At 40.0% G+C, this 15,157-nt stretch overlaps 2 protein-coding genes across 2 annotated transcripts in view; one reads left to right on the top strand and one right to left on the bottom strand.

Moving 5' to 3' along the window:
* The window catches only part of cacna1bb (calcium voltage-gated channel subunit alpha1 Bb), a 152,235-nt gene that overhangs the window by 58,998 nt on the left and 78,080 nt on the right, over window positions 1-15,157 (bottom strand). Inside the window, exons 9-12 of the mRNA XM_088281236.1 lie at window positions 8,550-8,653; window positions 4,834-4,949; window positions 4,668-4,757; window positions 1,564-1,653 (exon numbers count right to left, since the gene is read on the bottom strand). Of these exons, the coding sequence (XP_088137362.1) occupies window positions 1,564-1,653; window positions 4,668-4,757; window positions 4,834-4,949; window positions 8,550-8,653 (400 nt within the window). The remainder of the gene's footprint in view (window positions 1-1,563; window positions 1,654-4,667; window positions 4,758-4,833; window positions 4,950-8,549; window positions 8,654-15,157) is intronic.
* On the top strand, window positions 11,931-14,858 carry LOC148319547 (paraneoplastic antigen Ma2 homolog). The gene is made up of 3 exons (XM_088282035.1): window positions 11,931-12,236; window positions 12,584-14,756; window positions 14,839-14,858. Exons 2-3 carry the CDS (start codon window positions 13,214-13,216, stop codon window positions 14,856-14,858), a joined length of 1,563 nt encoding a protein of 520 aa, XP_088138161.1. The 5' UTR covers window positions 11,931-12,236; window positions 12,584-13,213.

The raw sequence follows: 15,157 nt of genomic DNA, 5'->3' as shown, positions 1-15,157 counted from the left end.
TGAAACTAGTGTTGTTCCGATACCACTTTTTGGATCTCGATACCGATACTGCTATGGCTGTGCAGTATCGGTCGATACTGATACTGTACCGATACCTTTGAAAAATCCAAATTTAAACACATTTTTTATTGTAATTCTAAACAATTAAATACTCACTTGGATGTCAAATTTTTCATTCACCAAGCGCACAAAGGCTGTCAAATCCTGACCACATGACCACACCTAACACCATCACAACATATGTGCTCTGATCACTTGATATCAGTTATGGTTTTCTTTTTCATGTACACTGGGTCATAACATCAAGTTTCATAGAAATTTGAAGCACATTTATGTGTAATTGTCGATATGAAAAAGCAATTTATTTTTTAAACCTCCAAATGTTTTACATTTCGTACTAAATGTGCATTTTCTCTCAGTGTGCAGCTCGCTGCGTTCGAAGCATGATACCATTGTCGATAAGCTGGTATTGGGACCGTACTGGTTGGTACTCGTCCATCCCGATACCAGCTTTTAAGGCAGTATCGGCACAGTTACCGATACTGGTGTCGGTATCGGAACAACGCTAGTTGAAACTAATGAATGTGCTGCAGCTTGATATGTAAGGATATTTGGGTTTTGATTTAGTTACGCATTGCTGGAAACAAAATAACAAAAACAAAATTGCGCTTTGGTGGATTCAGTAATATGATCAGCAAATACAATTAGGGGGGATATATGCTGAGTTTTATTATCGACTAAAGATTACTTCAGGTCATCATGGTTGACGATATTATCATGGGAACAGAAAATGGTGGAAAAAAAGAATATCAGACAATAATAGATAGTGTTGCAGTTTTGCTTGTATGTTGCCTAGGTGCTCAGCTTTCCACCAGTTTCTTTTTTTTTTATATAAAAGCACCAGAAATCTTATCATGACAGGGGTGATAAGGGTAATTGTCACCTGCTATTTTTAGAAGTTTTTTTTTTTTTTTATTAATTAAACTACGAGGTAAATGTTTAAATGGAACACTTTGGAAATCTTGGATAATGAGAGACTGCATTTTAATATTCACCTTGCAGCATTACCCAACACTCTGCAGGAAGCATTTTAATAATGATAGCACCAAAATAATTTCAATTATCATGTTTGTACCCAGTGGCAACACACACAAAATAAATTACATGTTGCCGTTGTTTCTTACTGTGAAGTCAATTGATTTCCAAATTCATATTTTAATATGCTGCAGGTGATCCAGCCTACGCCTGAAACATGATTTTAATCCAACAGTCTAATTAAAAAAGCTTATTATATATATATTTTTTTCAGCGAATGTCAATACCAGATCCGGATGGTGATGAAGCGCTTGTGTGAAGCTCACAGCATTGGCAAGGAGGCTATTTAACCATGTTTTATAGTGTTGACTTGACATGCCAGCTTAACCCTCGATCTGAGTCAGCAGCCAGTATGGCTACATTTATTGTCAATGGCAGGCTTTTAAGGTGGCTTTTATTCGAAAGGTCAGCTCAGCATGTGAAGGTCAGAGGTGATCTGCTGGTGAACAAAAAGGACGTCAGGCCTACCAACAGAAGCGATGTCAGTGAATGGATCTTCCCCTTCTTCAGCACCGATCAGGTCATTTTTACCTTTCTTGTTTTTACTTCGTTTCAGGACTGGAGAGATACACAGAACAAAAGGAGGAGAAAAATAATCAGAATAGATATATTTTCTATTCTCTAAAACTTGGTGCATGTGTGTGAGTGTGTTCTTGTGTGTGGAAGAAACCTAATTAAAAGTGTGAGTTAATGAGCAAGTTTGATTAGAAGGCATCAATCTTGTTTTAATGTTCTGCCTTCCTGCTAGCCTAACAATGGAAAAAACTGCCGGGCTGATATGGATTTCAATTGACGTTGTCGCAAGGTGTTGGGGTTGTTCTTTTTGTCAATTTTTTTTTCACCTGATGCCATACATCAAAATGTTTAGTTTGCCACCAGGAAGGAGTGAGGCTAGAAATGGTAATAAGGATTTTCAAACAGGCTCTCCGAGGAGTCTGGACCACAAGCAAAACGCCACCAGCAAACCCCGACAAGATGTGACAGCACCTACAGTGACACACTCGGTAGGATAAAAGATATTCAAGGACTGACATGAATATTATACATGACAGTATATCTTTATTTACATAGCACATTTCACAACAGCTGCAGATGTAACAAAGCGCTTGGCATAGAGTATAACATGAAATTGCAATACTTCAATAACAAAGACAGTAGACAACAGAAAACAGCAGAACTGTGAACAGTCTCAAGTAGCATCGAAAGCCAGGGAATTAAAAATGTGTCTTCAAACAAGTATTAAATATTGATAGAGAGGGGGCTTGCCTAATATTGGGAGGCAAGAGAAACAGCTTGATCACCTCTGAGGCTCCGCCTAGTCCTCAGAAACTCCAATAGCGTCTGGTCCGCAGACCTTAGGCAGGTGCGTAGAGGTGGAGGAGCTCGGAGAGGTAAACTGGGGCGAGGTCATTTAAAGATTTGAAGACAGATCAAATATCTTGCTCCCTCTTTCTTTTGAAGATGAGCAGCAGCATATTGGAACAACAACCCTTGAGGGAGGACTGGCTGACTCCAAAATAAAGTGAATTTCGATAATTTAGCCGAAGTGTAACAAAGGCATTAACTACTATAGTTTCTTTTGCATTACTATTTGAATTAGATTGACGTATTAGATCTGATTAAACCAATATACCAAAATAAATCATACAATACACGCAATACAATTTAAAAAAAAGTATACCAATGGTTGAAACGTAACGTTAAATCAAACTTGAGTAAAACTGAGAATGAAAATAAACTGTGAAATAAGGATAAACTTAGTTAGATATGAGGTAAAGTAACAAGGTAGTTGGAATCAAAAATAAAACTAATAGCGGAGGCCACATGCCACATCAAAAATATGCAAACCAAGTAAAATAGTAAATAACCAATAATAGACTTTGACAATTTATTGAGCAGAAAGTATTTTTTTTTTGTATAGATTACAGACGTTTCTTGGCAAAAATGCAGTGACACCCCCAAAATTATGTGTCTTGAAATATAGGCACAGGTACAATGGAATCCCGCCTTCCGTGACCTTATTCTTTGTAATAATCCTCCTAACTCAAGTTCTAACAGTTTCAAACACTATTGAGGGCATTTTACGCAAGCGTCAACTCATTTCAAACTATAATAGATGATAAACCGTTCATTTCTCATCATCTAAGGATGAGGGATTTTACAAGTCAATTGCTAAATACTTGACATTTTTACTTTTCAGGATACTCATAACTCTCATTTAAATTCTGTGCAACAACTGAGAGAATTTTCTGCAGCGAGGTACTCAGACACCTTAATCCTCTTATTGTAAGTAAGGAAGAAATAATACGACACTGTACTTTCACTCAGTTCTGTCAGTCTCTGGGTAAACAGGATGGTAATAAAGGTTTGCGCTTTTTTTTTTTTTTTTCGAACAATAATCACCAATTGGGTAACTTGTGCTGGATGCATGTTCTCCCCATGCCGTCCTGTGTTTACTCCAAGTACTCCGGTGTCCTCAGACAACCACAAAACATCCCTTCACTCACATTTCCTAATTTGGGTAGTGGGTGAACGGGAATGCATCACAGCAAACTTTGACTGAGAAGCGGGTAGAACCTTAACTGCTTATCGCAAGGTGCCCAGACACCATTCACACTGAAATTGACCCCGTTGGACAATTCCAACATGATTTATCTGAAACTGATTTTTGCTGGAGGAAGGCAGAGTATCCGGAGAAAACAGACGCAAGCACGGTGAGAACGTGAAATCTTCAGATAGGAACACGAATCTTGGAACTTTGAGGCAGACGTGCTAATCAGCGCAGCCCTCCCTCTCTTAGATCCGCCGACCTGTGCTCATCTGCAAATCCCATCCATATTTGGCTGACTGGTTTATTCAAACTTGGTTTTGGGACTATAGCAAGCAAAAATGATGAATTTGAAAGTCATTTTTGTAGAGATGCAGGTTTTTCTATTTACTGTGCAATAATGAGGAGCCCTCAACACACTACCCATTTTTACAAGAAGCGTTGGGATCTTTCCTTCATGTCTACGGAAGGAATTTTGCGTTTTTGTGTGAAATCCATGGATGAATTTTCCCTCATGAATTGATTGTGGCATTAAAATTACTTTATATTGTCTGTTTCTGCGTTACACTGTCGCTAAACTTTTATTAATCTTTTAATTATATTCACCTCAGACAATAGAAATAAAATATGCAATACTGCCTCAGACCATTTCTTATAATGTATTCATATTATTACAAAGTGATATTTCTTAAAGATAATAATGTAAGTATATCAACTGACAAGTTTAGTTAGTATAGTTACTTCTGCCAAATCATCATTTTCTTTTTTAGAATTATTTTATATTATCCTACTTTATAGATGTTTTTTTTCTTTATATGCTGCAGAAAAAAAAATCTAAGCAAATGAGTCATTCACTCAAAAATAAATCAGCCTGATTCACCTAAATGTTCCAGAGACACAGGGTGCTTTCTGAATTCCAAATAAAAATGGGCCACAAGATTTGTTTTTGTCCCACAAACTAATTGTTTTTGTAATTTTAGTCTGAAAGCAGCTCAAGTCATTTTTTTTGGAGTGTTGCTGTCACCTGGCAGATTTTGTTTCCTCTTGTACCACGCACCATCCAGAGGTGACTTCTCCTCTGCAATCTCCTCCTCCTCTTCCAGCAACACCTCCTCTGCAATAGGAACAAAAGTGACATTTTCATTATTCGGGGATTTAATAATTAGCACAAGTTGAGGGATGGCACCAACCGGCTTTGCAGATCCATTCTAGGTATCCCGTGAGCTCTCTCTCAATTTGTTGCTGCCGTCGAAGCTTCAGGAACTCCTGTCTTTTCTCCACACGCTCTCTCTCTTTGGCAAACTCTCTGTGGGATTGACATGAGGCATTAATTGGCTGTCACAAAGGGTGAAGACATTTTGCATATTTCTTCTTTTGTTGAGTTTACGATGCCCGTGCATTTTCATGTCAGCCTGCTTTTACCTTGCAACAGATTCAAATGGGCCATATATATATATATATATATATATATATATATATATATATATATATTAGTACAAAAGTGGATATCATACAAATGGAATTTGACAGTTTTATAGTCACACAATCTTTATTGCTTTTACTGCCCTAGAAGACACTTGAAACTATGTCACAAGTCCTGTAATTCATTGCAAAGTAAAATAATTAATAAATAAACAAATAAATGAACAAATAAATAAATACATAATTGGAGCCGGGAGGTGATCTGTATTTTCATTTTTCACCTGGAAAAAAATCTGAAAATTAATAAATTTGGTTATGCAGTGGGTTACGGTAATCATGAATTCAATTCCATTCCATGAGGCTTGCTTGCTTGATTTTTTTATTTTTTTGTAAGTTATCTCAAACATCCATCCATCTATTATCTAAGCTGCTTCTCCTCACGAGGGTCGTGGGGGTGCTGGAGCCTATCCCAGCTGTCTTCAGGCAGTAGGCGGGGTACACCCTCAACTGGTTGCCAGCCAATCGCAGGGCACACAAAGACAGACAACGATTCGCACTCACAACCACATATAGGTACAATTTAGAGTGTTCAATCAACCTACCACGCATGTTTCTGGAATGTGGGAGGAAACTGGAGAAAACACACGCAAGCACAGGGAGAGCATGCAAACTCCACACAGGAAGGGCGGAGTCGTAATCAAACCCTGCACCTGTGTACTGTGAGGCGGACATGCTAGCCAGTCGGCCACTGCGCTGCTGCTTATATTAAACAGTAATTGGTAATTACAAGAGTATTGAGCAATTCAATGCAAAAAAGTTCAACTACTGTGGGAGGCATTCACAGCAAATGCCAAGTCAAGTTTTCTGAGTGCTGAAAATGAATGCGATGTAAAAGACTTGAGTTTTGTGATGTTTAGAGGAGCATAGGCTAGAAAATGGGAAGCCAATTTTTTGCCAATTGTCCAATGTGTACAAAATTTGGCACAAGGTGGTATTTTGTTGTTTTCTGCATTTCCAACTCAGGATGTAAGTTGATAACATGTCTCGACTTGTATATACAGGTAAAATGTTTTTTGTTATTTTACCACACGGAGTGACAGGCCTCCAATTTGATGCAGTACACAGTCTGACATTTTCTAGCAAAGATTTTATAAAAGTCACCTTGCAGTGGGCTATGTAATGATCCTGCAAGATTGATGTTATCACCCAAAAACAACCGCTCAAAATTGAAGGACAGCAAGTGCAACCGGGTTACAGTGAAGAACTTGTGATAGAACTCACATTCAGCAGTGCCATCGTCAGAACAGCATGAGCACAATACGACATGCTTGTGAATTGAACAAAATACACTGCTTGTATGTTAAAAGATTTTCCAAATGTCAAATGTTTTTCGGCTGTTCAAACGATCGATAAATCAAAACTCTGCTTCCATTCCAATTTTGCAAGTACCGTATTTTTACGGCCATAAGACGCGCTTGCATCAAAGGGCGCAACACCAGTTGAGGGTGCTAATTCCGTATTTAATGCATATACTAGGCGCGCCGCACTACAAGCCGCTAGCTCGGCTGCTCGCGCTAGCTGATGCCAGCTCACCAGGACTCAATCCCCTAAGGGACCGTTGCCAGAGGTATTACCCCGTTACAATGATAGATGTCATTAAACTATTAGGAATGACTGCCAATAACAATGAATCTAACCAATAAAAGGTGTCTTGGCAATAGTCTACTAGACAACGTCAGGGGAGGGACTTCACTGGTCACCATATTCTTAAACTCACGGTTTCAAATCAAAACCAAAAATAAAACTCATCATACAAGCAAACAATGAAACAAAGAAATAAGATTAACACAAAACATGTATCTCTCATGCCATCTATATACCCAAAAGAAATAAAAATAACACAAAAAGATTATAGCAATGGCTTCTTGGGAGCCACTCAGACTCAGCCAATCACATGGCTGTTCAGAGAGATGTGCTGTTGTGCTTTGGGCTTTTTGCAGTCTGTTGTCTAAACCTGGGACGTTTCTTGCTTGCAATAACATAAATGATAAGACAGACTTCAACATTGTGGACAGCTGCCCTTTTGTCCAGCTTTCTCCTACAACATCACCCAAACACCGTAGTCACATAATGTATAAGTCACGGTCAATTAGACGCATAGATGACTCAGACTTTGTCCAGCAGGGTGTGCTAACATGCACTCCGAACAGCCCAATGAGTAAAAGGGTTGATGGTCAAAAGTGATACTTAGTCCATATAATGGGCGTGTCGCTTTACAAGGCGCTTTGTTTGTTTTGGGGAAGATTAGGGACTTTAAAGAGCGCCCTATGACCTGGAAAGTACGGTACAAAGTCACAATTATTGACTGAAGTCAGATCCATGAACAGAAGCTGAAAGTCGTAAATTGACGAATATTGACTGCCACGCCCAAGCTTTTACATGTGATGTATGTTTTCTTTCCTATCTGAGATTACTTGCACGCAGTGGCAGGGAGAGGGGGAATTTGGCCACAATTCCATTTGAATTTTCAATTTTCAGGATTGGAACAAAAATTAACAGGAACAGAAAATATATGCAGTGTGTTAATATGGAAGTAATTAAAAATTATCCAGAATTTGTATTAAAGACCTATTATAGACAGCTCTGAATGTACATATAAATGTTTTTCTGAGCATCAATGTACAGTCAGACTTTAAGAGGAATTATCTAAATTAGCCATGGGCAAACTATGGCCCGGGGGCCACATGCGGCCCATTAAACGTTTTAATCCGGCCCACTGAACTTGAAAAAAATTAAATGAATAAACCTTGTTAATGTTTTATTTGCTCCTGGTCCGGCTACTCTGTCAAATTTTAGAACCCATTGTGGCCCGCCAATAAAAAAGTTTCCCCACCCCTGATCTAAATGATAGGACAAAGATGAATCCTGATCAAGATGGAGCGAGGGAAATGGAAGGGGAAACGTGAATTTATCCAGGTTTTCTTTTCTTTTTTTCGATGGCACGCAGTAAACCAAATTATTGACCACCGAGGTCCTTAAGGCAGGGATGGCACAGTGGAGTCTCGTGAGAGAGCAACAGGCAAGCTGTACAAAAATGATCCATTTACCAACGACCACATCCCAAGCCTTACAAGATTTCTCACTTTTGATTCTGGCCTTCTGATGACTCTTAAACATGTTGAAAATTTCCTTCTGTCAAGATTAAACAAAACTGCTGGTGGACGTCTAGAGAACATTTGCAGAACGTTTGCCACCTTGAACAAGAGAGAGAACGCAACATTTGGTACCTCAGCAAACACTCGCAAATGTTCGCCCCCTCAGTGGGACTTAAGGGCTAAAAACTAAATCTGTAGGTTAGTTCAATTGCATTCTTTCTTTACTGTTTGTACTGTCAATAAAAGTCAATCAGTACTTGGTTATTTGCCAAAGTCATTGCTGCATATCCATTTCTCTTCTTAATCTTTGTTGCTCTAAAATGACTTACCCTGATAGGACGCCAAGCACCAAGTTGAGCATGAAGAAAGAGCCAATGATGATGAGAGGGATGAAGTAGAGCCAATTCCATGTGTTTCCTGCCACATCGTTGGTCTGCACATACAAAACACAGTTTTTTAGTCATTTGTGAACATGTGACGTGGTCCACCTTAATCGTGGTCTGACATGCCGCTTGGTGTGCGGTGGTGCAAAGAAATCCCAAATGATAAAGGCCTCAGAGTCATTGTGATCATCACTTTTTTTGCACCCAGTGCAGATTTTTGTACCCTGTCTTAAGTCCTGTGTTGCTACAACAGAGCTGATATCCATGCCTCCGCATTTTAGGAATCAGTACGCAACAAGTCTTTCAGTGCAATCACCTGTTTAATAACAAATAATTTCATAATTATGCATAAACAATGTGTAATGTTCAAGATATCATCAGGAATCGAAACCAAGTGTTTATGATGTTCATCACTCAACAAATTGTCACCCCAAAAGTAAATCATTTTTCTCCCCTGTACTATAATTTGTTTTCTCGTACAGCGAGAGGTACTCTTCGGTTCACCTGAAAAATAGATGAACAATATTTCTGCATCACTTTAATTCATCATACTAAACGTCACATCTGGATGTGGTCTCTGAGCCAGTATTCTGGTACAATCAGCCTCTGGCATCAACATCTGTGATTTGTTTTTTTCTGCATCTAATTGGTATGGGTGTGCAACATTTCACGAACAATGTTTCCTGCTCTCCAGACAAAATCAAAACCAACAGAACAGAATTGCCCCATTTTATTGAGTTGTACACAAAAGAAAAAGAGGGTGAGAAAGACAAAGAGCAAAAGTCATATTTATGTCATTTAAACCGATATGCGCTAATGAGCTGAGTCTCCTTTTAAGTTCTGGAGCTGTGAAGTCTCCGTGCACTCGATGCGTCCAACCGAGAGGAACATGCAGGACATTTGGCAAAGGAGCCCAATGGCGATGTGATACGTAGTTCATTACAAAACTGCTCATGCACTATGTTGCCTTTGGCAAGGTACTTCAAACGACAACCATATGTTGTTTAAGGACGACATAAAGACAGAAGTAAACAGATATTTTGTTCAAGCAAGTAACAACCTTGCGCCAACAACACAGCAATTCATGGTTTTGTCAATTTTGAACCGGACCATTCAGGACCCCTTGAGGGATTCAGTAAGTTTCATTTGAGAGCCTGAATATATAGGTTAAAAAGAAGATGGGATACTTTTTTTAGAGTGGGTGCACAGGCCTCTGAAGTAACTACATACGATAAATAAGTAAATTATGCAAAGATTACATCATTATTCTCGCCAGTAATGAGGGATGTTGGTGGAGATGACTTTTAGGCTTTACTCGGGGAAAAAAATGTTTAGATCTCTGTTTGGGTTTATCTAGAATTCTGTATTGGCCTTCCAGTTTGCACCATCGCGCTATATCTCTACCTGCTCTCATCAGCCCTGCTGCCCCGGTTTCAGTCAATCAGCTCTCTCCAGTCGCCTGAGCCAGATTCAGGTGTGCCTCGTTGTCTCGTTAGTCATCAATGAGACTGTGAAATCCACAACCAGGACCCGAGGGCAAGGGAAATATTTATGGGCTTCAGGAAATCCAAGAGCACTGAGCACACTGTCCCTCTATTTTGACGGAGACGTTGAAAGCCTCAAATTCTTTGACTCCGCATCCCGGCAGATCTCTCAGTCTCGCCTCAGGTAAGGAAAGCATGTCAACGACTGTACTTCCCAGGAAACTATAAACGTCGACCATGGAGAGACTCTTGACACACTTTTGCACAAGTTGATTTAGCAGCTGTCCCATCGGGCATCGAACACCAACACTGATGCCACCCTTGTACACTTGAGTACAATTTCAAGAATATGATTAGTAATAATTATATATGGACATTCAGCCAAATCTGACTGTGTGTTGTATCTTCTAATAAATTCTGATAAGGTCTACTAAGTGTTTTTGATTAATCTGGGCTGGTTTTTACTGCAACGCTGCAAATTGTGCAATTGTGTCATACACCTTTCATTAAGAACTGTAACATTTTTCTTGATGGGGAATTGATGCAGTCTCATGTTGAGGATCAAAAATGAACACCTACTCTAGCCCTAGACCTAGAAGAGCACCCAAACACAGCTCCACGCTCAATATATATGTTCAGCATACATTCACACTCATTGTTCCACCTGTAAACTGTCTTGTTACACGTCTGTTAGTTCAGGTGGTACATTCCTCCTGTTCTTCCAAGCAGTATTTTTCCCAATTGTCCTGACCTCACAAGTTATAACCCTGGAAAAGACAACGTTCACCTCCCCGAGTCATTTACACAACTCAAATAAAGCCGTCGGAAAATATGATTGAGACTTAACGCATATCCAGTCGGTCTCTATAAAATTCACGTCACAATTTCCCATATCTTTTACTGTGACCAAATATATGAATTTATTAAACTCGAGAACCGAGTCCTTTATATAAGCTAAGCGTTTTTGTCTTTTAAAAAGAGCAAATTTACTATTTAAGCACGCACATCTTTTAACATGACATAGAAAGGGTAATTTAAGGAATTTGAATTCTTATGGCAGCTGTTGGATTGTACGAAAAAGTAATAAAATGACAAGCCATGAAATGCACGGCAAAAGCACTGACATATAAAAAGCGTGTCAGTTTGAACGCTTTCTGGTTCAGAGCAATAGAATTCAGAGATAATATGTGTAGTTTTGGCGGATCACTGTCATTTTGCTCGATGGGTGCACCAATGAAGAGATAGTGCCGAGATGGCACTTGACGCATGTGTAACGTGAGGGTTCGTTAGTGGTTGATGGAACACTCATCTTAAAATGAAAGAGAGGGATGGAGACGGAATTCTCATTTAGCGACGCTTTTTACAGCTACCATCATACATTTCCTAACACATTCTCCCACCTGACTCTCACTGACCAATCAGGAGCGAGCAGAATCCAGGCACACACAAGTAATTAAGAGATTAATAAACACATTAACTCAGCTGCTTGTGCAAAATGTACAAATATGTCAATAATAATTCTGCAAATATAAAAATCAACTGGAACCTAGGACAACAAGAATCATGCTAATTGTTTTCATTTTATTAATGTGGATTGACTCGGTGAAAGACGGAGGCAATCAGCCTCAAGACTGACACAGCTCAAGTCGACTATATAAAACCATGTAAGAGGTGGTGCTTCAAGCAACTGACTGCTCCAAAAATCGCGAGATAACACAAGATTGTTGCAGTCACATCGTCGGTGCCTAGGAGAATTATCCAGGAAAGAGAGATGAGAATGCAGAGGGTTTCATTTAAGCCTCTTTCCAAGTAAAATGATCAAAGTGAGTGTTTGACTGTGTAACCCATGTTTGGCTCAGCCTTTTTTTATTCCTATTCTTATTTTCTGTTAATGTGATTTTTTCTTAGCGCTGTTACTATTTCCTACGGACCTAGAACGCACCGCAGCATTGATATGACGTCTCATCTCGTACGAGAGACGTAGAGAACTTTCTAGCATTTTGTTTCATGCGAGTTGAAGGAGAAAGGCTCTGAATAGACCATACTGGTCCGTTGAAGTTTTTTGTGTGAACTGTGAGCGAATGGAGTTCAAATCCTGTGGTGTTTTCTTGCCAAGGAAATTCGATTTATTTTGAGACTATCGATCCTGGTGAGTTTTTTGTCGAATGTGCCTAATTAACATTCCTGTGTCAATGTATCTCATGATGTTTAACTGAAAAAAACAGTCAGGATGAAGGTTTGTGAACGTTGAGATTGTTATTAGCTAATGGTGAGATATAACTGAAAAAATTAAAGCATTGTAAACTATTTTACTCGCACATGCCTTCCTAGCAAGTGTACTACCTAGTGAGATAAGCTAACAGGCTCACGAAGGACTCCATGTGTGTTAGATACACGTGTTTTCTTTTATTCTATTTAATTTCTTTTTCACTGGACGATTGTTGCACTGTTGTTTTTGGGGCCACATTGAATGATTGCTCTGCACGTTTCGTGCAGGCTGTTTTTTTTCTGGGACTAAAAGAATCGTCTAAAGCTTGAACTGCACCGGCAGTGGATTGGATACTTCCTAGGACGCCGGCGAGTGACGTTGGATTCCCGTGGCCACCTATTTCCCTGGAGGGTGGTAGGACCGTCAAGAGGATTTTTTTTGGACAAATCTTTTTTTCCTTTTTGTTTGTTTTTTCTGAGATCTCAGACATTTTTTTTGTGGGTCAGATCTGACACCAATTTTGACACAAACTAACACGAATATATGTTTAAAGAGAGATTGAATGTTCTGAATATTGGGGAGTTTGGGATATATAAATACAACTGTTCACATATTCCTGTTAATTGTTCTAAGTGTGTCTTGTTTCTATTGGAGGTTTATTATTGCTCTAAGTAGAGTTGCTGCCGCCAATCTCCCTGCAACCCAAGATAGATGAGTCTTGAGTTGAATACTTACAAATAATTGGTACACACAAACAAATTCTGATTTATTTTACTTAGCTTGAGTGTGACGCTGCTTAGTTCAATTGTGGTGGTTACACAAATTGTGGCGAGCCAGCCAGGAGATTGGCATAGTGGCTTTTGTTACCTCCAACCCATAAGATACGCTTAATTATAACTTATATCCCTGGAAAAAAAATGGATCTTTGTCAGCGGTTTAGAGTTGATGGTCAAAAAACGTTGTATGTCACAGGAATTGAACCAACTTGCACAGATGGTCATATTTCTGATGTTTTTGTGATAAATGGTAAAATAGAAAAGGTCATTAGGGTTCCAGATGAGCCACACCAACCGCAAGGCAGAACTCTCGTTATCTACGAATCAGAACAGGCTATTTTGGAAGTTGATCCTGCGACCTTAGGGGAACTTGCAAGCCCCAATAACCCAAGTTCGACTTGGTCTTCTAAAACTATTAGAGATATCGCTCAAGGGGAGATGGGCAAAGAAGTGGCCCGTCGGTACCTTAGAGAACTTGAGTTTATGGGAAATAGTGGCAAGGTAGGCTTCCTTAGTTTCCTTCAAAGTGAATTACAGGCGGGCCCCACACCTAATGCTATGACACAACCGACTAATGACCAAAACATTGATACTGACACTCACTATTGTGATCAAAGTGAACCAGCAGAGCCCACAAGTGCTTTTAGTCCTAGTGCTGTTCGTTTAGATGAGAGCATTTACAACCCTTCTCATGTCCAGAAAGTGGTGGTTGAGCACATTATACGTAACGAGCCAACTCATACGTCCCTTGCACATGCAAAAATACGCACCTTCTCAGGTCGACTTCCTCGGCCCAACGGTGAAGTTGATTATGAGACATGGCGCACCCAAGTTGATCTTTTACTTTGCGACTCTTCTTTGACTGATGCACACAAAGTAAGAAGGATGCTTGAAAGCTTACTTAGCCCTGCTTCAGACATTGTAAAGCCCCTCGGAGTCACTGCACTACCATCAACATATGTGACTCAGCTTGAATCCGCTTTTGGCGTTGTTGAGGATGGAGAAGAACTTTTCGCTTCATTTCTGGGCTCCAACCAAAACAATGGAGAAAAGCCCTCCGCTTTCTTGAGTCGCCTTCACAGTCTTCTCACCAGAGTTATTTCTAGAGGGGGTGCATCTACTACAAATGTGAATGAGCTACTCCTTAAACAGTTCATTCGGGGTTGCTGGGACCAGAGTTTGATAATAGGTCTTCAGCTTGAAGGGAAAAAGAGTTCCCCCCCTTCGTTCCCGGACCTCATTCTCATGTTGCGGACAGAGGAAGACAGACGGACAGCTAAATTGGACCGTATGAAAAAACATTTGGGTGCAACAAAGGCTGCTGCACATGCCCACTCTGTATTTAACATGCCCGTCCTTGACCAAGCGTCGCTGACAAGCCCCACTTCATTTGATGACGAAACTGCAAAGCTTGATTTAAAGGTCACTGAACTCACAAAGCAAGTGGAAAAGTTGAGCAAAAAGGAAAAGACCACCACCCCAATGTCTAGTCCCTCTGTAGATTCACAACCCACAAATGAACCTGCTAACATTGAAAAGCAAATTGCTGAGTTAACCAAGCAAGTCCAAATGCTTATCCAAAACCAAAGGGTTGCACACAAATATGGTGCAACTGAGCCTAAGGAGTCCTTATATGTCAATTCAAGACAGTCACGAACCTCTGTTAAAATCCCTGGCATGCCTCGTGCATGGTTTTGTTTCAAGTGTGGGGAAGACAATCACATAGCAGTTCATTGCACGAATGATTCAAACCCTGTCCACGTCAGAGAGAAAAACGCTGAGTTGAAGAAGAAACAAGCTGACTTTGTGGCACGACAGGCTTCAGCTCCTTTTGCATTAAACTAATGGCAGCTCCTGCTGTGGGACATCCAGGAGCTGCAACCATTGATTCTCAGAGTCCCAAATCTTTTGACACTGAACAGCAAAACACTTGCCCGATGAAACCCGAACACATTTTCGACCCTCAATTGTCTTTGCCCAAAGGTCTCATAGGCCCACGCTGTGCAGCCTCTGTACTGATTGAAGGGACGCCATGTGACTCTATAATAGATTCCGGTTCACAAGTAACGACAATCTCTGAGTCTT

This window comes from Idiotropiscis lumnitzeri, chromosome 18 (genome assembly GCF_059441095.1).
Source record: "Idiotropiscis lumnitzeri isolate Australia: NSW breed Sydney's pygmy pipehorse chromosome 18, RoL_Ilum_1.0, whole genome shotgun sequence".
Lineage (NCBI taxonomy): Eukaryota > Metazoa > Chordata > Actinopteri > Syngnathiformes > Syngnathidae > Idiotropiscis > Idiotropiscis lumnitzeri.
This window is presented reverse-complemented; position numbering and strand designations above follow the sequence as displayed.